General features: G+C 46.7%; 1 protein-coding gene across 1 annotated transcript in view; it reads left to right on the top strand.

Moving 5' to 3' along the window:
- SKAP1 (src kinase associated phosphoprotein 1) overlaps window positions 1-24987 on the top strand; it is a 380005-nt gene that overhangs the window by 333981 nt on the left and 21037 nt on the right. The window contains exons 10-11 of the mRNA XM_029075297.2: window positions 6027-6080; window positions 18129-18226. Coding sequence (XP_028931130.1) covers window positions 6027-6080; window positions 18129-18226 — 152 coding nt within the window. The remainder of the gene's footprint in view (window positions 1-6026; window positions 6081-18128; window positions 18227-24987) is intronic.

Here is a 24987-nt window from a genome sequence, read left to right as displayed (position 1 = left end):
ATCTTCAAAGCCCATCTGTAATCCTCTCCGAGAGCGTTACCTTGGTTAATTTTCCTTCTCCCCAGGTCCAATCTTCCCAGTTTCCTACCGCACTATTTTTGCATCACATCAGCACTTAGTCACTCATTACCACCTGGACCACTTTTGTATATCTCTAGCTAATATACCCTATTAGTTAGGTTCTTGTTTCTTCGACATATCCGTCTTCCCCGCCTCTTCTGTCTCCTCTCTGTAAATAGTTTTGCATCTTTATCCCCCATTAGATTGTGAACTCCTCAAGGGAAGGGATTTTTGTCTTCTATCTCTAGCAGTACTCTTCACAGAGTAGATGGGATTGATTGAATTTTTCTCCCCACTGAAATTATTTTTGAGTAGCCTTGCCCCTCTGCTTTACAAGCAGGTTTGCAAAAGGTCCTTTTCGTTCTTGTTTGTATTATTACTATTACTATATCGCATGTTATAGTAATAATATTTGTTAAGAGAGTATTATTATGAGTTAAGCACCTGGGGTAGATTTGAGATAATCAAGCCAGAGACAGTCTTTGTCCCACATGGCTCTCCCAGTCTAAGTAGGAGAAAGAACAGGTATTGAACCCCTATTTAACTGAGGCACAGAGAAGTTAAGTGACTTGTCCAAGGTCACCCAGCAGGTCCCTTGAACCCAAGTACTCTGACTTCCAGGTCTGGCCTCTTTCCATGCGGCCACTTTTTTTTTTTGATGGTATGTTCAGTGCCAGGCACTGAACTAAGCGCTGGGGTAGATACAAGGTACTCAGATTGGACAGAGTTCCCTCCCCCACATGGGGAACACAGTTTTAATCCCTATTTTACAGATGAGGTAACTGAGGCCCAGAGAAGTGAAACGATTTCACCAAGGTCACATAGACAAGTGGCGGAGCCCGGGATTAGAACCCAGGTCCTTCTGTGGACGTGCTCTCTCCACTGGGCCACACAGACTTCTTCACAAGTTCTGCTTTTGAGGGGCCTTTATTTTGTTAATGAGGTGTACATCCCCTTGATTCTATTTATCGTGATTAAGTTGCCTTGTTTTTGTCTGTCCGTCTCCCCCGATTAGACTGTAAGCCCCTCAGTGGGCAGGTATTGTCGCTATCTGTTGCCAAATTGCACATTCCAAGCGCATAGTAGAGTGTTCTGCACATAGTAAGTGCTCAATAAATACTATTGAATGAATGAATATACAGGTTTAACTTTAGACCCTCAACAGCTACAGAAGCAACAGATTTCAACTCTGCCCACTGGAGGGATTGTCAATAAAGCCCATGAAAAGAGAGCTGAGGATCTCTCCCTGGGTATTTCCCTGTACCTTCAGAACTCCCTGCCTTCATGAAGGGATTTTATGATCGTTTACGGAATCTAAAAATCCATTTAAAATGCTTCCTATAGACTCTAAGCATTTTTTGTCTGCTTTCAAGTTGCTCTCCAGGAGGGAAGAAGAAGAAAAGATAGTGGGGGATTCTCCTGGGCAAAACCCAGATTAAAGGCAGCAAAATCATTCATGGGGAAAAGCAAGAAGTGGTGTTCAGGGGCGTCGGCTCAGATGCGAAACAGAGTAACTCTTAGAAGCACAGGCGACAAGGAGCCCTCAGTGGTTCAGGATGCGAACTAGCCAGGAGAATAGAGGCGATTATCAGGGAATCTGAGAGGATTTAGAGAACAGGTTCAGAGCCTCTTTGGCTTTGGCCCGTGCTCTGTGGGAAGAGGGGGTGTTGTTTGGTTTTGCGGTGGGGATTTGTTAAGTGCTTACTAGTACCAGGTACTAAGCACTGGGCTAGATGCAAGATAATCTAGTTGGACACAGTCCGTAGCCCCCGTGGGGCTCGCAGTCATGATCTCCATTTTACAGATGAGGTATCTGAGGCCCAGAGACGTGAAGTCACTTGCCCAAGGTCACACATCGGACATGAGGCAGAGTCGGGATAAGTCAGAACCCAGGTCCTTCTGACGCCCTGGTCTGTGCTCTGTCCACTGGGACCCACTGCTTCTCAACTGTAGTCGCTGGGGCAGATACAACATATTGATTGAAACAGACTTTCCAAATAGTCATTCAGCTAAAACGGGCTTTCATCGATGAATATCAATCAGTGGTATTTATTGAGCACTTACTGCGTGCAGAGCTAATGCTAATCTTCTCCCTGTACCTCCATCTCGTCTATCTTCCCCACGTCCTGCCTCTGGCCTGGAACGCCCTCCCTCCTCAAATCCCACAGACAATGACTCGCCCCCTCTTCAAAGGAAGAAGCAGCGAGGCTCAATGGAAAGGGCCCGGGCTTGGGAGACAGAGGTCGTGGGTTCTAATTCCGGCTCCGTCACTTGTCAGCTGAGTGACCTTGGGCAAGTCACTTCACTTCTCTGGGCCTCAGTTCCCTCATCTGTAAAATGGGGATGAAGACTGTGAGCCCCACGTGGGACAACCTCATTCCCTTGTATCTACCCCAGTGGTTAGAACAGTGCTCAGCACAAGGTAAGCGCTTAACAAATTTTTTTTTTCAAAGCCTTACTGAAAGCGCATCTCCTCTAAGAGGCCTTCCCTGACTAAGCCCTCCTTTCCGCATCTCCCACTCCCTTCTGCATATCACACTGACTTGCTTCCTTTATTCATCCCCTTCCCAGCCCCGCAGCACTTCCGTACATATCTGTCATTTATTCATTTATATTAGCATCTGTCTCCCCCTCTAGACTGGAAACTCATTGTGGGCAGGGAATTTGTCCGTTTTTTGTTATTTTGTACTCTCCCAAGCAGTTAGTACAGTGCTGTGCACACACTAACCGCTCAGTAAATATGATTGAATTGAGTGAATGAATGAAGAGCTCTGTACTAAGTGCTTTTATGGGCAGGGAACTGATCTGCTAATTGTGTTGTACTATACTTTCCCAAGCGCTTAGTACAGTGCTCTGCACATAGTAAGTGCTCAATAAATACCACCGATTGATTGTTTGAGTTGCATAGGATCAGTCAAGGCGAGATGCTGCCATGCTTCCCTGCCTTGGCCTCAGCCTTCCTTTTTTTAAAAAAAGTGGTATTTGTTAAGCGCTTACTATGTATCGAGCACAGTTCTGAGCTCTAGAGTAAGCGCAAGTTTATCAGGTTGGACACAGTCCATGGGGCTCACAGTCTAAATTGGAGGGAAGAGGATTTAATCTCCATTTTACAGATGAGGTAACTGAGACACAGAAAAGTTAAGTGTCTTGTCCCAGGGCACACAGCAGGCAAGTGGCAGAGGCAGGATTAGAACCCAGGTCCTCCGACTCCCAGGCTATTTCCGGGCTCTTTCTGCTAAGCCGCGCTGCTTCTCTTTCTGTACGGAACCATACAGTTCTTTTTGGTGTTACAACTCTAGAATATATTGGATCGGTTTTCAAGATCTCATTTGAAATCCATTTAAACCCTAGGGAGTTAGCACCCAGAAATGCAAGTAAGACCCACCCACCCCTTCCCCATCAAAGGACAAAGACCGTGTCTAAGTCCTCCCTGGGTATTCTCTCCCAGGGCTTAGTGCAGTGCTCTGCACACAGTAAGCGCTCAATAAATACGATCGAATTGAATGACGCATAAGATCTATGGCCAGAATTCTGCTTCCTTTGTAGGTGACTCCAAAGACTTGATGGAAAATAGAATATCGGTTCTCAAAATGAACTTCACTGAATAGTTTATTTTTTTTTTTCAGTTTTCGTACAAAGTCTAGATTAAGTGCCGGTGTCTGAAAGGATAAAAGGATTGAGTTTTGATGGTCCTTTTTTATCATTGCAAATACATTTATATTCTCCTATTTTACAAATGCAAAGAGCAGGCAAGCCACTTTCAATAATTTATTTTAAAATCAATGCTAATGAGGTTCTGTCTCGTCAGTGGCCGAGTTTTACAATAAAGTCTGATTTATTTAGAAAAGATCTTTGGTGTAGCTTCCCATCTAATGGGAGGGTGGAGGAGGGGGAGGAGGTAGAGTAGCATCCATAGTGACCCTACAACTTCGGATCCAATTTGTAATTCACCGCGGAGATCTGACCTAATTTACATTGATTAGAATTGGGAAAAGGAGACAGCTGGGCACAGACAGTAGAGGTGGAGTCAACTCTCTGGAGAAAGAGCCCAGCACAGTATCTGTCTCTCTGTGATTGAGCTGTATGACATCGGCCAAAGAGGTGACCCATTCTGACCACGGTCAGTCGGTCAATCGTATTTATTGAGCGCTCACTGTGTGCAGAGCACTGTACTGAGCGCTCGAGGGGCGTGCGATAGAACAGACACAGCCCCTGCCCCTAGCGAGCTTACAGTCTAGAGGGAGAGACAGACATTAATAGAAATGAATAAAATGACCGATATGGACATAAGTGGTTTGAGTAAAGGGAACAAGTCAGGGCGACGCGGAAGGGAGTAGGGGAAGAGGAATTCTTAGTCAGGGAAGGCCTCTTGGAGGAGATGGGCCTTCAATAAGGCTTTGAAAGGGGGGAGAGTCATTGTCTGTCAGATATGAGGGAGGGCATCCCAGGCAAGAGGCAGGACATGTGAGAGGTCAGCGGCGAGATGGACAAGATCGGGGTACGGTGAGACTTTTGAGGAGCAAAGAGTGCGGGCTGAGTTGTAGCGGGAGAGTAGCGAGGTGCGGTAGGAGCGGGCAAGTTGATTGGGTGTTTCAAGCCAGTGGTGAGGAGTTTCTGTTTGCTGCAGGGAGGATTGTACTGGACTCTCCCCAGGGCTTAGTACAATGCTCTGCACACAGTAGGTACTCGGTAAATATGACTGATTGATTGTGTAACAGATGTAGGGTAATGTGTTTTATTTCAACAAGGGCTGGTTGCTGTCCTTAAAGTATAGTTGAAAGAGCACGGGCATGGGAGTCAGAAGGCCGTGGGTTCTAATCCCAGCTCTACCACTTGTCTGCTCTGTGACCTCGGGCAAGTCGCTTCACTTCTCTGGGCTTCAGTTACCTGATCCGTAAAATGGGGATTGAGACCGTGAGCCCCATGTGGGACAGGGACTGCGTCTAACCTGATTTGTTTGTATCCACCCCAGGGCTTAGTACAGCACCTAGCACACAGTAAGTGCTTAACAAATACCAAATACAAATACCAACAATACCAAATACCAAATAAATTATTATTAATTTAATTTCTTCTTAAATTACTATAGTTTTTCTCATCTATACTGTCCATTTTAGAGGCAGGTAAGTGGCAGGCTCTGTCCTGGTTGACTCAAGGTCTACTCACTACTACAAACTGTCTGCTGCTTTTTCTGCAGAGAGCAATCGGTCAATCATTTATTGAACGCTTACTTCATGCAGAGCACTGTAATAATAATAATGTTGGTATTTGTTAAGCGCTTACTATGTGCCGAGCACTGTTCTAAGTGCTGGGGTAGACATAGGGGAATCAGGTTGTCCCACGTGGGGCTCACAGTTTTCATCCCCATTTTACAGATGAGGGAACTGAGGCACAGAGAAGTTAAGTGACTTGCCCACAGTCACACAGCCGACAAGTGGCAGAGCTGGGATTCGAACTCATGAGCCCTGACTCCAAAGCCCGTGCTCTTTCCACTGAGCCACGCTGCTACTGTACTAAGCACTTGGGAGTGTACAATACAGTAGAGTTAGCGGACAACTGAGCTTCCAGTCTAGATGGAGAGACTGACATGAGTATAAATAAATAATTTGGCATATATAATTCAAAGATATATATAATTATCTTAAATATAATTCAGTGTAATGTAATAAAATAATATCTTAACTATAATTCAGTGTCAAAGATATGTACAGAAATGCCGTGGCTAAGCAGGTGGAAAGGACAGTTATATTGAAAAATGACATGGCCCAGGGACAGGTGATTTTTTCGTTTCTCCCCCAAATAGCCAGCTCTGAACATAATTGGTTTGAAAACCCCAGTTGCTTAGGGAAAAGCTGTCACCAAGCCAGTTAGGCAAGGCGAGAACCTCATGCAGAAGGACTTTAAAAAGATGATAAAGTCTCTTTCTTGTTGTTTCCTGCTAATATCCATCCTTTTTATCCCATCAGATGAGGAGCTCGATCTAGAAGCTGGAGAAGATGGTGGGAGTCAACCAAAAGGAGGTAAAAGCTAACAGATATTCATTGATAAATCAGTATTTATTTACATTTATTAATCGAGCGCTTACTATGTGAAGACTCTCCTATGAATCAACGCCTTACAGGAGAGTTTGCGTACACTAATGAAGCTTAGAGCTATGCTGCTGAGAGATACTCTCTCATCAGGCTTACCTCGAATGGAAAGGAATGGAATGGAAAGCAAATCAGCGGCGTGGGAAAGAGTCAAAGGCTGATGATCAAGTGATCAAAATGTTGATCAGGGACAACGGCAGAGACTTAAGTTTTATTTTGCAGAGGAGGGCAATAACGAGCCACTTCTGTACCTTTACCAGGAAAACACCACGGCAAAAGAAGCGTAAAGCCGATATGAATCGAAAACGATTCGACAGCATCTAAGACGACGATATGGGAAGAACACTGTACTAAGTGCTTGGGACCTAATAATGATAATAATAGTATTTGCCAAGCACTCTTCTAAGCTCTGGGGCAGCTACGAGGTTATCAGGTTAGACACAGTCCCTGTCCCACAAGGGGCTCACAGTCTAGGAAAGAGGGAGTAGAATTGAATCCCCATTTTACAGATGTGGAGACTGTGGCCCGGAGAAGTGACGTGACTTGCCCAAGGTCACCCAGCGGACAAGCGGCAGAGCCGGGATGAGAACCCGGGTCCTTCTGAGTTCCAGGCCCGGGCTCTGTCCAGTAGGCAACGCCGCTTCTAACATAAAGTCACAGGACTAAGATTGGGAGAAGCCACGGCAGGAGAACTACCCAAGCCAGATCTATTCCGTCTCCTCTCGGGACTTCCAATTTGGAGCCGGGAAGGCAGGATAGAATTGTCTCATCTCCGGCAGCCCCCGGGATGGAGAGGGGAGAGAATGAAAATGCCTCCTCTCCGAGAGGCCCCGAGATTACAAGTTCAGAGGGGAATGGAAATGTGTCAGATCTGAAAAGTGCGGGCCGGGTGACGAATAGGGTTACTTGGTGACGCTGGCTTTTTGATGGCTGCGTTTGATTCCGGGCACATTTGGAGATGAATATGTAACAGTTTGGTTGAATGCTAAATTACAACTTCTTCATCCCAGGCTGTTAACTGTGCTTCAGACTGTTAGTTAACCCATCATTTCTGAGGTCAGATGCCCCGCTCCAGCCTCCTTAAGTGGTAGGAAACCGCGCCGAAGACCTATTCTGTCGTTGTCCGCGAGGGAATCCTGCACATTTCAAATGACATCTCAAGGACGTTCATTCCATCAGCAGAGCCTGCCTTCTGCCTGATTTAGAATCCGGATGCTTTTTTCTTAGTTACAAAGGATACAAGAGCAGGAGGCTGAGGTCCCGCTCTCTGTTCTCCCTTCCCTTGATCTCCTTCTTTCTCCCTGCCTTCCTTCCTTTCTTTCTCTCTCCTTCTTCCCACTTTCTTTGTGCCTTCCTTTCTCTCTTTCTCTCCCCTCCCTTCTGAGTTTGTTCTCGGCAGGAAACGGGTACTAGAAAGGTTTAGAGAAGGAGTTGCCCTCGTAAAGCTCAGATGGCAAAAGGGAGAGGAGAAAGGATTTCAAAGAGAGGGCAGCAAAAGATGTGGACCATAATTGGGGGGTCGGGGCGGAGCTTGGGAATGGGGGGAGAAAGCAGGGTTGTGCTGACCTTTTCTACAAAACATGAAGGGTTCCCAAGCAATCAATATTCATTCAATCCATTCAGTCATATTTATTGACCTCTCACGGTGTGCAGAGCACTGCACAATGCACGTACCCAGCCCTTTCTTAATTTTTTTTTAAATGATGTTTGTTAAGTACTTACTAGGGGTCAGGCACTGTACTGAGCTCTGAGATGGATACAAGAGAATCGGGTTGGACACAGTCCCCGTCCCACGTGGGGCTCACTGTCTTAATCCCCATTTTACAGAGGGCCTAGAGAATTGAAGTGACTTGCCCAAGGTCACACAGCAGACAAGTGACAGAGCCAGGACTAGAACCCGGCTCCTTCTGACTTCCAGGCATGTGGTTTATCCATTTAGGATCCAGAATCTGCTGGAAACCTGGGCCGTGTCTTTGCTTTTTTTTTCCTTATCAACACGGATTCTCCTCACAGGACAGGATCCAAGTGCAAACATCTTGTCTCCAGCCCAGCCTGGGCCCCTCCTACTTCTCTTCCCACTCCAGCTCAGGAAAGAAGTATTTTATGTGGGTCACTCAGATGAAACAACTATAAAGTAGCTGCGGCCCAGCTTCATATTCATTCATTCAGTCGTATTTATTGAGCGCTTACTATGTGCAGAGTACTGTACTAAGCGCTTGGCATGTACAATTCGGCAACAGATAGAGACAATCCCTGCCCAGCAACGGGCTCACAGTCTAAACGGGAGAGACCGACAACAAAACAAAACAAGTAGTCTGGCGTCAATATCACTAAGATAAATAGAATCATAGATATATACACATCATTAACAAAATAAATAGAGTAATAAATAATATATACAAATATGCACAAGTGCTGTGGGGAGGGGAAGAGGGAAGAGCAGAGGGAGGGAGCAGGGGAAATGGGGGGGCGGAGGAAGAGGGAAAGGGAGGGTTCAGTCTGAGAAGGCCTCCTGGAGGAGGTGAGCTCTCAGTAGGGCTTTGAAGAGAGTTAGTTTGGTGGATGTGAGGAGGGAGGGCATTCCGGACAGCGGTAGGACGTGGGCCAGGAGTCGATGGCAGGACGGGCGTAAACGAGGGACCGTAAGGAGGTGAGCGGCAGAGGAGCGGAGTGTACGGGGTGAGCTCTAGAAGGAGAGAAGGGAGGTGAGGTAGGAGGGGGCCAGGAGTATGGTGTAGTGGATAGAGCATTGGGCCTGGGAGTCAGAAGGACATAGGTCTAACCCCGGTCCGCCACTTGTCTGCTGTGTGGCGTTGGACAAGTCACTTCACTTCTCTGTGCCTCAGTTACCTCATCTGTAAAATGGGGATTGAGACTGTGAGCCCCCCATGGAACAGAGATTGTGCCCAACACGATTTGCTTGTATAAACCCCAGTGCTTAGTACAGTGCCTGGCACATAGTAAGCACTTAACAAATACCATTATTATTATTATTATTCAACTTCATTCAGGTAGCAACAGGCTTTGGTCAGAATTGGAAACTTCAGGATTGGCTGTGCCTACATTTCTTTACTTCCTCCCACGGCTCTTAAGAAGTTCATCCAGAAAGAAAAAAAAAACCCAAAAAGATTTGTTTTCTTAGTCATTCCAATAGTGTTTTATTCAGCTGGGCTAAAAAAATTCCCTTGCGTTCCTCGCTGTCCCCCTCCTTCGGAAAAATAGATCGTTAAAGTATATCCACCCCTAAACCTGCTCCTGTATTTTATATCTTCCACCAGCCATTATGATGGTGACTTAGTGGTAAAGGACTAAAAACGGCTTCCCCCCCCACCCCCACCCACCCACCTTCCTCTGCAGAATCTCAAAGTGAGAGTTTATTATTTGTATCCAGTTATTTATTTGTGGAATTCCTCCAAAGATGAGTTGCGCAAAGAACTCCAAACACAGACCGTCTAATTATAATAACAACTATAAAACAATAAAACAAACTGCAGTAGTAGGGGGAAGGGCGGGAGGAAGGGAGATAGGAGAAGACTAGGCAATTTGAATTCTAATGGCTTAGCTAAGCAGTCTTTGGTCTAAGGCACTGCTTCTCAGAGTCACTTCGGGTCAGGGACCAAGTTCTAGACACCATAGGTTGGGTAAACTGACAAGAATCCTATATCTCTCAAATAAAAAATTGTATTGAGCGCTTACTGTGTGCAGAGCGCTGTACTAAGCGCTTGGGAGAGTACAATATAACAGACACATTCCCTGTCCACAATGAGCTCACGGTAATAATAATAATGATTGTGGTATTTGTTGAGTGCTTTCTATGTGCCAGGCACTGTACTAAGCACTGGGGGGGATACAAGCAAATTGAGTTGGACCCAGTCACTGTCCCACATGGGACAGTCTTAATCCCCATTTTACAGATGAGGTAACTGAGACACAGAGAAGTGAAGTGACTTGCCCGAGACCACACAGCAGGCAAGCGGAAGATCCGGGATTAGAACCCATGACCTCTATCCACTACGCCATGCGACTTCCCTCAAGTCTCTTCTTCCCTCCCTCAGAGGTGCTCATGAAAATAACGGGGTTTTTAAAATGCAGGTCCCCTGAAGATCCAGTAATTCACTTTCCTGGCCCCTCAGGATGTAATAATCAAAATTCCTGGGATCAGATTTGATCCAGGAATTTTTTAATGGTATTTATTAAGTGCCAGGCACTATACTGAGCGCTGGAGTACATACAGATGAGGTAACTGAGGCCCAGAGAAGAGAAGTCACTTGCCCAAGGTCAGAGAATAGGTAAGTGGCGGAGCCTGGATTAGAACGCAGGTCCTTCTGGCTTCCAGGCCTGTGCTCTACCCACTAGCCCACACTGTCTGATCCAGATGAAATTTTTCTGCAGGGGAAGAAACAAGCCAGGCTGATCTCTAAATGGTACCGGTCACCCTATAAAATGTTATTTCTTTTATTTCATTCCGCTGCCCAGACAATCTATCAGCGGCTTATGGTATTGACTTTTGGATCCATAAAGGGCTCTGTTTTGGGGATGCCCGTTGGTAGCAGGGTTTTTGGAATGAGGGACGCCTCCCACCACTAATTTGTCCTGGATTCAAGCCCTGTCGCTTCGCTCCCGATGCAGAAGGCCAGATTCTGCCCTGCTCTCATTTATGGATGCCTGTGGGCAGCTAATTGGTCCCTGCCCTCCGTAAGCAGCGTGACTTAGCGGATAGAGCAAAGGCCTGGGAGTCGGAAGGAGCTGGGTTCTAACCCCGCTCCACCGCTTGTCTGCTGCCGGGTGACCTTGGACAAGTCACTTCATTTCTCTGGTCCTCTGTTACCTCTTCTGGAAAATGGGGATTAAGAGTGGGAGCCCTGTGCGGGTCGGGGACTGTGTCCAACTCGATTAACTTGTAGCTACCCCCAGCACTTAGAATAACGCTTGGCACATAGTAAGCGCTTCACAAGTACCATCATTATTATTATGATTATTATCAGTTACATCCCTAGCTATTGCCTGGGAGTTTCCAAGTAAATCCCAACCATCTCTGGCAGAGCCATCCTCCCTCTGACCTTTGATTCTTTTAATTAGTCCCTTCCTGGCCAGGGAAGACCTTGGAACAGGGCATCGTTGTTCGAATTTCACTAGCCCACTCAGCCAAATAGAGGTCTAAGCTCAGCTGTTGCTGGAGATTGGAACAAACGGTTATTCTCCGAGCATTACATTTCCGAGGCTCTTTTTCCACCTAAGTGCCCACCGGCATAATGAGTTATTGGGCCAGGGAACCATATGGAAACCACAGCAGGTATTCAAAATCCTGATGCTTCCAAACAAGCATTTTCCAAGATCCAAAGTCAGTGTTTCACGGGCTGCAATTTTAACCTTATAGAACTTTAAAGGTTTGGGGGCGGGGAGGGGTGAAACAAAAAAAAAAAAAAAGAAGAAATCAGACAAGCAAAGCGTTTTCCCACCCCAAGATCTTATTCATCCACTGAGGACAGCAGTAAATTCCAGTCTTGTGATTGCAGGGCTTTGTGGAGCATATAGATAAGGGTCACTTCAATTGCTTCTCTTGTACTGAGGCTAAGAAACTGGATGGACTAATAGATCTTTTCTACCTCAAGTACCTTTCATTCTGTAATTGGTAATAATGGATCAATCAGACCCCGTCCAGTTAAGCTAAACCTGATCTTTGGCTGCCTTCGGTCTCAGCGAATGTCGTGCGAGACAATGCGGTTGGGGGATTTGCTAGGGCTCCTTCTCCCTGCTCTTCTCAATAGGAAAATATGGCTAAAATGCTTCTCCTCTTTTGTCTCTGCCTCCTTTCTCTCTGAGTCTCTCCTCTACCCTTAGGGGAATATGGATTTTTCATCCCAGAAGCAGGCAGTTTGGTGATAATAATAACAATGGAGGTATTTGTTAAGCACTTAGTATGTGCCAGGCACTGTACTAAGCGCTGGAGTGGATCCAAACGAATCGGGTTGGATATAGTCCCTGTCCCACATGGGGCTCACAGTCTTCATCCCCATTTTACTGATGAGGAAACTGAGGCACAGTGAAATGAGGTGACTGGCCCGAGGCCAAATAGCAGACTAGTGGGGGAGTCAGGATTAGAACCCGTAACCTTGGACTCTCAGGCCCATGCTTTGTCCATTGAGCCGTGCTGCTCCTCTTAATAATTGTGGTATTTTTTTAGCATTTGCTATGTGCCAGGCACTGTACTAATAGCTAGGGTGGATACAAGCAAATCGGGTTGGGCACAGTCCCTGTCCCTTGTGGGGCTCACAGTCTCCATCCCCGTTTTACAGGTGAGGGAACTGAGGCCCAGAAGAGATGTGACTTGCCCAAGGTCACACAGCAGATGCGTGGGGGAGCCGGGATTAGAACCCGTGACCTTCCGACTCCCGCCCGCGCTCTATGCATTATGTCATGCTGTCTAGTGATATCTTGTTGGGGACATCTGGTGAAATACCGGCAACGGGCCTGGAAGCTGCAGTTCCTCTAACACCAGAGACTCGGTCAGCCTGAGGTGAAGTGCAGGGAGTGAGCACAAGCTAGGTGGAGGAGGGGAGAGCTACAGGGGAGAGGTCCAGGTGCTCCCGGGGACCCGAAGCAATGTGCCCTAGTAATAATAATAATAATTAATAATAATGGTCGTATTTGTTAAGCGCTTACTATGTGCCAAGCACTGTTCCAAGTGCTAGGGTAGATTCAAGGTCATCAGGATGTTCCACAAGGGGCTCATAGTCTTAATCCCCATTTTACAGATGAGGCATAGAGAAGTTAAGTGACACACCCAAAGTCACACAGCTGATAAGTGGCCAAATCAGGATTAGAACCCACAACCTCTGACTCCCTAGCCTGTGCTCTTGCCACTAAGCCACGCTGCATCTCTACGGGCCTGGGAGTCAGAAGTACCTGGGTTCTAATCCCAGCTCTGCCACTTATCTGCTGTGTGACCTTGGGCAAGTCACTTTGTTTTTGTCCATCTGTCTTTCCCAATTAGACTGTAAGCCCGTCAATGGGCAGGGATTGTCTCTATCTGTTACCAAATTGTACATTCCAAGCGCTTAGTACAGTGCTCTGCACATAGTAAGCGCTCAATAAATACTAATGAATGAATGAATTAACTTCACTTCTCTGGACCCTGGTTACTTCATCTGTAAAATTGGGATTAAGACTGTGAGCCCCATGGGGAACAGGGATCGTGTCCAACCCAGTTTACTTGTATCCACCCCAGCAGTTAGAACAGTGACTGGTGCATAGTTAGCGCTTAACAAATACCACATTTATTATTAGTTTGGGAAGCGTTTTAGTGGGGAAGAGTCTTAAATCCTCTCCGGGTGACAGAAAATGAGTCTCTTCCAAAGGGTCCCTGTCATCATCCCAAAGCTTTACAAGGAAATTAAGTAACGTGGACAAGGAAACGGAGGCGGAACATGGCCTAGTAGGAAGAGCACAGGCCTGGGAGTCAGAGGCCCTGGGTTCCAGTTCAGGCTCTGCCACTTGGCTGCTGTGTGACTTTGGATAAGCCACTTAACTTCTCTGTGCCTCAGTTACCTCATCTGTGCAATGAGGATCGAGACTGTGAGCCCCACGTGGGACAACCTGATTGCCTTGTTTCTACCCCAGTGCTTAGAATAGTGCTTGACACATGGTAAGTGCTTAACAAATACTATAATTATTATCATTTTTATTATAATTCTCTTGTATCTAGCCCACCACATAGTACAGTACCTGGCACACAGTAAGCACTTAACAAAACAAATAAATAAGTGCAATGTCTTTATTGAGCACTTTCTGTGTGCAGAGCACTGTACTAAGCACTTGGGAGAGTACAATATAAGTGCCTGACACATAATGAGCGCTTAACAAATACCATGGTAAATAAAATAGACATATCCCCCACCCACAACGAGTTTACAGTCTAGAGAGGGAGGAAGACATTAATAAATAAATGACGGATATGGACATAAATACTCTGGGGCTGGGGATGGCGGGGAATGAATAAAGGGAGCAAGTCAGAGCCACGCAGAAGGGAGTGGGAGACGAGAAAAGTCCTTACCCTTAGACAAAAGCCTAAATACACACGGGAGTTCAGAACCCTGCCCTGAAGATGCTCTGAAGATCATTCTAATCTAGGAGAAACCTCTGTGAACTTTGAACTTGGAGATTTCCTACAACCGCTAGGTTTCCGGGGTGCCGGGATTCACACGTGGGAGCCGGCCACAGAAGCTCTCTGTCCCGGCCTCAGATATCAGGAAGATTCTAGGGGTATCTCATTATCACTCAAGAAAAATCTTAATCTGAGAGTTCCAGCTGCTTGTGTGGTAGAAATAGCTCACGCTTTCCTTTGCTCCCTACCACTTGTTCCATTGTGTCACAAAGCCGGTGGGGGGGGGGGGGGGGTTGTAGAGAAAAGTATCCTCAAAGATACTTGAATCTTTGTCTGAAGAAAGAGCCTAAGCTTCTACCCCACTCTTTCTCTGGTAAAGGGACCTCCCAGCTCTGCTTAGCAATTTAAATGCAGGGATCATACCCATTAGCTTCTCTATCATTGTAATTGTTGTTAATTGTTATAACTGTTTTAGTTATTAGTGTTGTCATTATGGCTCTAGGTCCTCTGTCTGTTTTATGCTGAATATATTAGCGCTTTGCCTCTGAATTACCAGGCCCTTATTTAGTGGGGAGGTGCATTTGAGGGGGAGACATTGAGAAATGCTGGCATTAAGCTTTATTCTTTTGTGTGCTTTTTTTTTTTTCATTCCAAATGGACAGCCTGGAAAAAAAAATAATTAGGTGGAATAATGTTCTCAAAATGAGAAGGGGGATGTTTTCAAATTAATTAAATGGTCAGAATGCCGATCCTTCAGAGCTGCCAGGGACCTACAGACGCAAAGGAACCCAAATCCACCTCACATTCACAGGGTGGTTTCACCAGGATTCAGTTCCTTTCCTTAGCCCCTGGATCCTGCACAGAAAGTCACTCTGTCCTCTGCTTTCTAGTCCCCTCCAAACTAGGGTGGATCAATTAGATAATGAATGATGGTGTTTCTGAAGCGCTTAATATATGTCAAGCACGGTCCTAAGTGCTTAGGGTCGGTGCAAGATAATCAGGTCGGACACGGTGCCCGTCCCACGTGGGGCTTACAGTCTCAATCTCCGTTTTGTGGATGAGGTAACTGAGACTCAGAGAAGTGAAGTGACTTGCCCAGGGTCACCCAGCAGATAAGGTGCAGAGCTGGAATTAGACCCCACGTCCTTCTGATTGCCAGGCCCTTGCTCTATCCACTAGGCCAAGCTGCTTCCCGAGCCCCCTGACAGCTGGGCAGCAGCGGCACGGGAGAGAGCGGAGGGCAGAGAATCGAGTTTACTGCGCGGAAGGAGGCGATGGTAAACCGCTTCTCTATTTTTACCAAGAAAACTCTCTGGATCCACTACCAGAACGGTTGCAGATGGAGGTGGGGCCTTCTGGGAGAGATGCATTCATGGCATCGCTGTGGGTGGGAGACGACTCGACGGCATAAGACAAGTCCACTGAAACCTAAATGCAAATCGTGTTTTTGGGTTTTTGATTTTTTTAATTATTTTGTACGTTTCCAAGCACTTAGTACAGTGTGCTGCACACAGAAGGCACCCAGTCAGTACAGTTGATACTCATGATACTGAGAGGGAATCTTTGAGTTCTGGGTCCATTGTGACCTTGGGCAAGTCACTTCACTTCTCTGGGCCCTGTTACCTCATCTGTAAAATGGGGATTAAGACTGTGAACCCCATGTGGGACAGGGACTGTGCCCAACCCGATTTGCTTCTGTCCACCTCAGCGCTTTGAACAGTGCCTGACGCATAGTTAGCGCTTAACAAATACCACAATTATTATTAGTTTAGGAAGGGTTTGGGGGGCTGAGAGGGAGTCTTAAATTCTCTTCAGGTCACAGAAAATGACTCTTTTTCAAAGATCCCCTTGTCATCATCCGAAAGTTTTACAAGGAAATTAAGCAACGTGCTTACTGTGTTTTACGAACTGGGGCAGATACGCGTGTAATCGGGTTAGTTAGACAGAGTCCCTGTTCCACAAGCAGCTCATCGGCACTACTCGGCGTCAGCAGGGATTGGTCACTCTTTATTGTTGTATTGTTCTTTCCCAAGTGCTTAGTACAGTGTTTCGTGCACGTAAGCGCTTAATCAATATGATTGGTTGAATGAATGAATGAGGGGGGAACGGGTGCTGGATCCTGAGGAAGAAAAACTTCACCGATTCTGTGTCGGGTTCAAAAGAATATGTCAGGGACAAGTTTCATTCAGTTGTATATATTGAGCACTTAATGTGTGCAGAGCACTGTACTAAGTGCTTGGGCGAGTACCGCCCAACAGTAAACAGACACATTGCCTGGCCACAGAGGGCTTACAGTCAATACAAATAAATCAAATGAGAGAGATGGACATAAATGCTGTGGGGCTGGTGGGGTGAGGGGGTGAGGGGGAAGAGCAAAGGGAGCAAGTCAAGGCGATGCAGAAGCCAGTGGGAGATGAGGAAAAGCGCGGCTTAGTCTGGGAAGGCCGCTTGGAGGAGATGGACCTTCAATAAGGCTTTGAAGAGGTGGAGAGTCATTGTCAAGGCCTTGCATTTGCCTCTCTTCTCTCCGACCTTCCCTTCTGAGATGTTTCAACTCTAGGCCTGCTTGACCCCCGCTCCTCTGAGAATGGGTTTTCTCAGGAAAATTTTATGAATTCATTGGTCAAATCAGTTCTCATCATGAAGAGCTGGTACTTAAGAAAGAATTGCATCAATTCAGCAATCTCAAAAATAGATAGACTGGAGTAACCCTGGATCTCAGACACTTCCAGTCGGGGACCTATCAGGGACCTGTCAGGGAGCCCTGTTGCCATCGTTGACAGGTGAACGGGGTCTATCACCTTCTCCCAAGCGCTTAGTACAGTGCTCCACGCACGATAAGAGGCCTTCCCAGACTAAGCCCCACTTTTCCTCATCTCCCCCCACTTCTGCGTTACCCTGACTTGCTCCCATTGCTCTTCCCCTCTCCCAACCCCACAGCACTTAGGTCCATAGTTGTCATTGTATTTGTCTGCTGGATGACTTTGGACAAGTCACTTCACTTCTCTGGGCCTCGGTTACCTCAGCTGTAAAATGGGGCCCCATGTGGGACAGGGACTCTGTCCAACCCGATTAGCTTATATCCATCCCAAGACTTAGAACAGTGCATGACACATAGTAAGCACCTTACAAATACCACAGTTATTATTATGATTATCAAAAATAAATGGAGACCAAGCTAGCTCTCCTGACACTCAAGACTTGAAAGGAACATCTCAGAAGGTCATGGGTTCTAATCCCGGTTCCACGACTCGTCTGCTCTGTGACTCTGGGCAAGTCACTTTACTTCTCTGGGCCTCAGTTACCTCATCCGCAAAATGGGAATTGAGACTGTGAGGCCCATACGGGATAGGGACTGTAGGGTGCTTGTACTCACCCCAGCACTTAGTACAGTGCCTGGCCCATAGTAAGCGCTAAACAAATGCCACAATTATTTCCTCTCATTACCTCCCTGTCCAGGTAGGGACAGAGAAAGTCAGATTGAACACCAGAAAGAATTTGGCTCAGGGGTAGAGCAATTAGTGCAGCTGGTTTATAAAGCAGCCTTGTGCAACCAAATGAAATTTCCTGCTTGATATTCCTTTATTAATGAATAAATCCATTCATCATTTCACTGAAGAGCATCCTACTGCTGGTGATCTGTAAATATTTAATGTTAGTTAATGATACTGTTTTCCCGTAGTCCTTTGCTCAAGCCGTTGGGAGCTGCTTTAACATTTGACTCTAGCCCTTCCTCGTGTTCCAAAGCTTTGGGATTCCTAGGGGCAAGTTCAGGACTTGGCTTCGCAGCAGCTAGTGGAAAATCTAAGCCGATGGGAAGGGATGGGCTTCTATTAATTGTTTCCTGCCTTTCTCTCTCTCTCCCTTCGTAATAGATTATGGAAATTATTACCAGGGCCTGTGGGATTGTAACAGCAATCAACCCGATGAGTTGTCCTTCCAACGCGGCGATATCATCCACATCCTGAGCAAGGTAAGAGGACGAGCTCACTTTAGAAATCGGGCATTGTGTCTCTGGGTATTGATGGAGAAGAGGCGTTCTGTGTATGACCAGTATTTCGATATAACGCTGTAGATTTTGTACTGCCTTGTCTGTGAGTTTGACTTCTTCAGATAAGACTGCAAGTTCTCAGAGAAAGAGGCTTGCCCTGGCCAAATTTCCCAGGGGGTCAATTAGATATGAAGGGACGCGAATTTAGTCTCTTCCCACCTATCGAAGGGCGATGGGGACCAAACTCCCTGGAAAGCTCTCGAGGGACAGAAGAATTAAGGAGAAAGACTGACCTTCTGAAGCACGTTGTTTAAGAGAATCCTACTTCGCAGGGTGGAACGTAACTATCACCCGTCTGAGGGTTTAGGGGAAGAGAGAACCGCCCTGTGTCCTTCCACCTCAAGCGTTCTGTGTTAGATTGGTGATGCTTTAGGATGAGGATAAATAAGTCATTCATATTTATTGAGCGCTTACTGTCTGCAGAGCAACTGGACTCGGTGCTTGGGAGAGGGGTTTTTTTTATGGTATTTGTTACTCCATGCCAGGCACCGTACTAAGCACTAGGAGAGATACAAGGTAATCAGGATGGACACAGTCCCTGTCTCACATGGGGTTTCCAGTCTTAATGCTCATTTTACAGATGAGGGAACTGAGGCCTGGAAAAGTGAAGTGACTTGCCCAAAGTCACCCAGCAGCTAAGGGGCAGAGCCGGGATGAGAACCCGGGTCCTTCTGCCTCCCAGACCCGTGCTCTGCCCACTAGACCACGCTGCTTCTCAACATAACAGAGTTGGTAGACACAGTCTCTGCCCACAATGAGCTTACAGCTAGAGAAAGTCTAGAGGGGAGTGGAAAATAACGGGATGAAAGAGAAAAAGTAGTTTGATGGTAATTTGATGGGAGCCAAATCTCCTAGGTTCAGGTCTTGGGGTGCCAAAATGGAGGCAGTGTTGTTTATAAAAAATGTTTATAAAGTGCGATATTATTAATGACAATCAGGCCTTGCTCATTATTATCAATTAGCGTGTATTGAGGGCCTCCTGGGGCGTGGCATGCTATTGGGACTTTTGGAATAATAATGAATCAGCCATCCAGTCGCATTTATTGAGCGCTTATTGTGTTCCAAGCACTGTACTAAGCGCTTGGAGTACAACAATAATAATAATAATGGTATCTATTAAGCGCTTACTATGTGCCAAGCACTGTTCTAAACACCAGGGTAGATACAAGGTAATCAGGATGGACACAGTCCCTGTCTCCCATGGGGCTCATGGTCTTAATCCCCATTTTCCAGATGAGGTAACTGAGGCCCAGAGAAATGAAGTGATTTGCTCAAGGTCACACAGCAGACAAGTGGCGGAGGCAGGATTAGAACCCATGACCTTCCGACTACCAGGCCCATGCTCTAGCCACTAGGCCGGTGTGCATATGTATATTGTAAGGAGGATGATGTGGTCCTTGCGCTTGAGGATAATAATAATTATGGTACCCGTTAAGTGCTTACTCTGTGCCAAGCACTGTTCTAAGTGCTGCGGTAGATACAAGGTCATCAGATTGGATACGGTCCCTGTCCCACATGGGACTCACACTCTGAACACCATTTTACAGATGAGGGAACTAAGGCGTAGGGAAGTGAAACGACTTGCCCAAGGTCACCCGGCAGGCATGAACTCATAGAAAAGGACCGTCACTTCACTTGCAAAGAAATTCACTTAACTAAGGAAGACAAATTCTATTTTTTTCTGATTTGGAACCCATGTTTATTTGAGTAGCAGCATAGCATAGTGGAAAGAGCATGGGCTTGGGAGTCAGAGCACCCAGGTTCTAATCCCGCTGTGCCACCCATCTGCTGTGTGCCCTTGGGCAAGTCACCACACTTCTCTGGGCCTCACTTTCCTCATCTGTAAAACGAGGATTAAATCCCACTCCTCATACCTAGCCTGGGAGCCCCGTGGGAGACAGAGGACGGTGTCCGAACTGATAACCTCGTATCTACCCCAGCGCTTAGAACAGCGTGTGACACATAGTAAGCACTTAACAGATTCCATTATTAGCATTATTACTCATTCAATAGTATTTATCGAGTGCTTACTACGTGCAGGGCACTGTACTAAAAGCTTGGAATGTACAGTTCGGCAACAGATTATGAGACAGAGCCGGAATGAGAACCCAGGTCCTTCTGTCTCCCAGGCCCGGGCTCTATCCACTAAGCCACGCTGCTTCTCGATTCGATCAACCCGCCCCCACCCCTCCAGAGGGACTGATGTATTTACCGTAAATGCATATGCGTACACACGTCACACCTCTAATGCGGCAGGACCGGGTCAGCCGGTTGGAGTTAATTTTCCGTCACCGGTTAGCATGACAGCTGTTCCCCTCGTAAACCATTATTTTCGTATTTATTTACTCCTTCCACATTCCAGTCTCCTCGTCCTCGTTTGTCCTTCTCTTCGTTAAACTTCTGCCTCGGTCAGGGTTTCCTCCCCATCGACCCACCCGCACCTACACACCGGACCCCGAAACCCAGAGCCTGCCCCATCCCTGCAGTCGATCAGTCACGTTTATTGAGTGCTGACCATGTGCAGAGCACTGTACTAAGGGCTTGGGGGAGTTGGCTATAACAGAGTTAGTAGGCCTTTCCCCCACCCTCAAGTAGTTTTACAGTCTAAAGGGGGAGACAGACATTAAAATGAATTATGGAGAAGGGGCAAAACTGCTTTGAGGCTGAAAGTGCAGTAAACAGAGGGTACCGACGTACGAATCCAGGTGCAATTCTCTACCCACTTTGTGCGCCTCGTAGTAAAACTTGCCCAAACAATCGATGATATTTATCAGTGAGAAGCAGCATAGCCAAGTCTGCTCCCAGACCGAGCCCCCCTTTTCCTCTGCTCCTCCTCCCCTCCCCATCGCCCTGACTCCCTCCCTCTGCTGTGCCCCCCTCCCCGCCCCACAGAACTTGTGTGTATATTTGTATATATTTATTATTCCATTTATTTTATTAATGATGTGTATATATCTATAATTCTATATATGTATTTTGATGCTATTGATGCCTGTCCACTTCTTTTGTTGTCTGTCACCCCCCTTCTAGATTGTGAGCCCATCGTTGGGTAGGGATGGTCTCTATTTGTTGCCGAATTGTACTTTCCAAGTGCTTAGTAGAGTGCTGTGCACACAGTAAGCGCTCAATAAATACGATTGATTGAATGAATGAATGAATGAATGCCGGGTGACCCTGGGCAAGTCACTTAACTTCTCTGGGCCTCAGTTACCTCATTTGGAAAGTGGGGATTAAAGATTGTGAGCTCCATGGGGGACAGGGGCTGTGTCCACCCTGATTTGCTTGTTTCTATCCCATCACTTAGCATGGTGCCTGGCAAACAGTAAATGCTAAACAAAAACCGCAAATATTATAACACTATAGTATATATTATACTATAATATTTGTGGGTTTTGGTAGGGGTTTACCGTATTCCAGGCACTGTACTAAGCGCTGGGTTATTTACAAGATCATCAGGTCCTTCATGGAGTAGGAGGAGGGAGAACAGGTATTGAATCCCAGTTCGGCAGATGAGGGAACCGAGGCCCAGAGAAGTGAAGTGACCAGCCCAAGACCATGCAGCAGCTAAGTGGCAGAGCCAGGATTAGAAACCAGGTCCTCTGACTCCCAGGCCCGGGCTCTTTCCACTACGCCACACTGTTTCCCCAAATGGGGAATCGAACTCCTGTGCGACAGATGGAAACCCTCACCCACATAATAGCGAGAAACGTAGCTTAGTAACGACGCTGCCTTCATCTCAGAGGCACTTCCCGGCTCCATGCTCGCTGTGGGCGGGGAATGTGTCTGTTAAATTGTTCTATCGTCTCCCAATCGCTTCGTACAGTGCTCTGCACCCAGGAAGTGCTCAATAAATACAATCGATCAATTGACTGATGTGGAAAACTCACCCTCCTCTTGGCAACAACCAGTCTAGGTGGGATCGTACCTCCAACCCCCCAAGGTGTCAAGGCTCATAAATGCCATCGCTCCATCTCCTTTTTTGGGTAATCAATTGATCGATCCATGGTATTTATTGAGAGCTTACCGTGTGCAGAGTTGACAGTCTGCGGAGGGCGAAAGACTGTAAAATAAATAAATCGTGGCGACTTGGGAGACACCGAAAGAGATCATCTTCTTCCAGGCCTCTGAGTGTGGCCTAGTGGATAGAGCCCAGACCCGGACCTCAGAAGGTCATGGGTTCTAATATCGGCTCTGCCACTTGTCTCCTGTATGACCTTAGGTAAGTCTGTGAGCCCCACGTGGGACAACCTGATGATCTTGTATCTACCCCAGCACTTAGAACAGTGCTTGGCACATAGTAAATGCTTAACAAATACCAGTATTACTATTATTATTATTAAATGTGGATGAAGACTGTGAGCCCCATGTGGGACAGGGACTGTGTCCAACCTAATTGCCTTGTATCTACTCCAGCGCTTAAAATAGTGCTTGGTACCTAGTAAGCGCTTAACAAATACCATAAGGAAGTAACTAGACCGGGTGCCCATTCCACCCTGGTGACTTTCTCCCCCACTAGACTGTAAACTCATTATGGGCGGGGAATGTGCCCGTTAATTGTCCGGGCGTACTCTCCCAAGCGCTTAGTACAGTGGCCTAAACACAGCAAGCGTTCAAAAAATACGATTGGGCGACTGAGTTTCCCGCCGTACCGTGGCCTGTCTAGAAGAAATCAGAAGCCAAGGTGGACGTGCCCGTGTAGTATTTCAAATGACTGAAAGCGAGGATTTCTGCGTAATCGAATTTGTGTACATTAGTGGTCTGGTCTTACGGGGTAATCAAGTTACTTGCTCAGGTGTGACTAGGCCTCTGTTTGCCCAAGAGCAGGCAGGTGAATAAATTAACTGTTTACATTGTCTGGAGGCGCCGGCAGCAGGAGGGGAGAGAAGAGAGCCCGATTGTCCGTGGCCAGCCACTCTCCTGCACGATGATTTTGTTTGCTTTGTGCGTCTTTTGCTTCGGTTAATGGCGTCTCCCCAGGTTCCTTCCTTTCCTCGTAGGTGGTCTGTGTAGTGACCTGTCCTGCTGATCAAGTTTGCCAGGACTTTAGTGTTTCCAAACCAACCCCTGAAGAACTTCCTGCAAACACACCGCTCTCTTCCCATAAAAATAATAATTACGCTATTTGTTAAGCGCTTACTATGTGCCAGGCAGTATTTTAAGCACTACTGCCTCCCCCGATTCCAAGAGACTGATGGCACAGTTTCCTTAACCATATGATGATGATGGGGGTATCTGTTCAGCGCTTATTACGTGCCAGGAACGGTACTAAGCGCTGGGGTAGATGCGAGTAAATGTAGTTGAACACAGTCCCCGTCACATGGGGAGCTCACAGAATCCCTCAAAGGTGAGGAAACTGAGGCCCAGAGAAGTAAAGTGACTTGCCCAAGGTTACACAGCATGTAGGTGGAAGAGCCGGGGTTAGAACCCAAATCCTCTGGTTCCCAGGCCTGTGCTTCATCCACTAAGCCACACTGCCTCTCTCTTTTTCCTGCTGGTATTCTCCACCCTGTCAGTCCAGGGACGGAGGACAAACTTAGCTCTTCCCTTTAGAAGTCTGACCTAGTTACCTTCCCATCAGGCAAGGAAGTTTCCCGTCATTTAACTTGAGACATCCATAAAACCCAAGGCAGGTTATTGAGACATCTTCTCATCCATCCTCCCCCCGCCTTTAGGGAGAAAGATCATCTAAACCTTCCCAGATGTATAGACATTCGTGCCAATTTTTTTTTTTTTTTATCTCCCAAGAAGACGACTCTATCCCAGGGTTAAACTCCCCTCATTGTTTGTCTCCCAAGAAGAACCCAGGTTTGAGAGAAATAATAGCTTAGTTTTGTTCACTGTTTTCATTCCCCAAGTGCTCTGACACTGTCAGTCTCATTTTTGCCCTCACAACAGCTCTGCGAGGTTGGTAAAAAGGAAGATGTTCTTATCCCAATTTGGCAGGGGAGGAAACTGACGTACAAAGAGGTTAAGTGACGTTCCTAAAGTTACAGGAATGAATGGTTTAAACACCCTGCCCGTCTCCCATGGACAATCTGGGTTTGCGAACACCCCGTCTGCCTCCCTTCGAGAATCCATATTTGACCGTAAGTCTGTCAGTCCATCACATTTATTGAGCACTTACTGTGCACAGAGCACTTTACTAAGAGCTTGGGAGAGTACAACATAACAATAAACAGACACATTCCCTGCCCACAACGAGCTTACAGTGTAGAGGGGGAGTTAGACGTGAAAAGAAATAAGTATATTACAGATATGGACGTGAGTGCCGTGCGACTGGGAGGGGGATGAATAAAGGGAGCAAGTCAAGGTGATGCAGAAGGGAGTGAGAGAAGAGGAAAAGAGTGCTTAGGGAAGCAAGCTCCTCCTCTAGACTGTAAGCTCGTTGTGGGCAGGCAATGTGTCTGTGTACTGTTATATCGTACTCTCCCAAGTGCTTAGTGCAGTGCTTTGCACACAGTAAGTGCCCGATAAATATGATTGATGGAATGAATGAATGAATGAATGAATGAAAGGCCTCTTGGAGGAGATGTGCCTTCACAGTAAGGCTGTGAAGAGGGAGAGAGCCAAGTACAAGTTGAGCTCACGCTGTCTGACGAACATGGAAAGAACGCAGAGGCAGGAAGAGCTTATGGGCAAATCGAAAATTTGGCTGCATTCCCTTGTGGCCATTAACCCCAGAC

The sequence above is a fragment of the Ornithorhynchus anatinus genome, chromosome 11, assembly GCF_004115215.2.
Source record: "Ornithorhynchus anatinus isolate Pmale09 chromosome 11, mOrnAna1.pri.v4, whole genome shotgun sequence".
Classification (NCBI taxonomy): domain Eukaryota; kingdom Metazoa; phylum Chordata; class Mammalia; order Monotremata; family Ornithorhynchidae; genus Ornithorhynchus; species Ornithorhynchus anatinus.
This window is presented reverse-complemented; position numbering and strand designations above follow the sequence as displayed.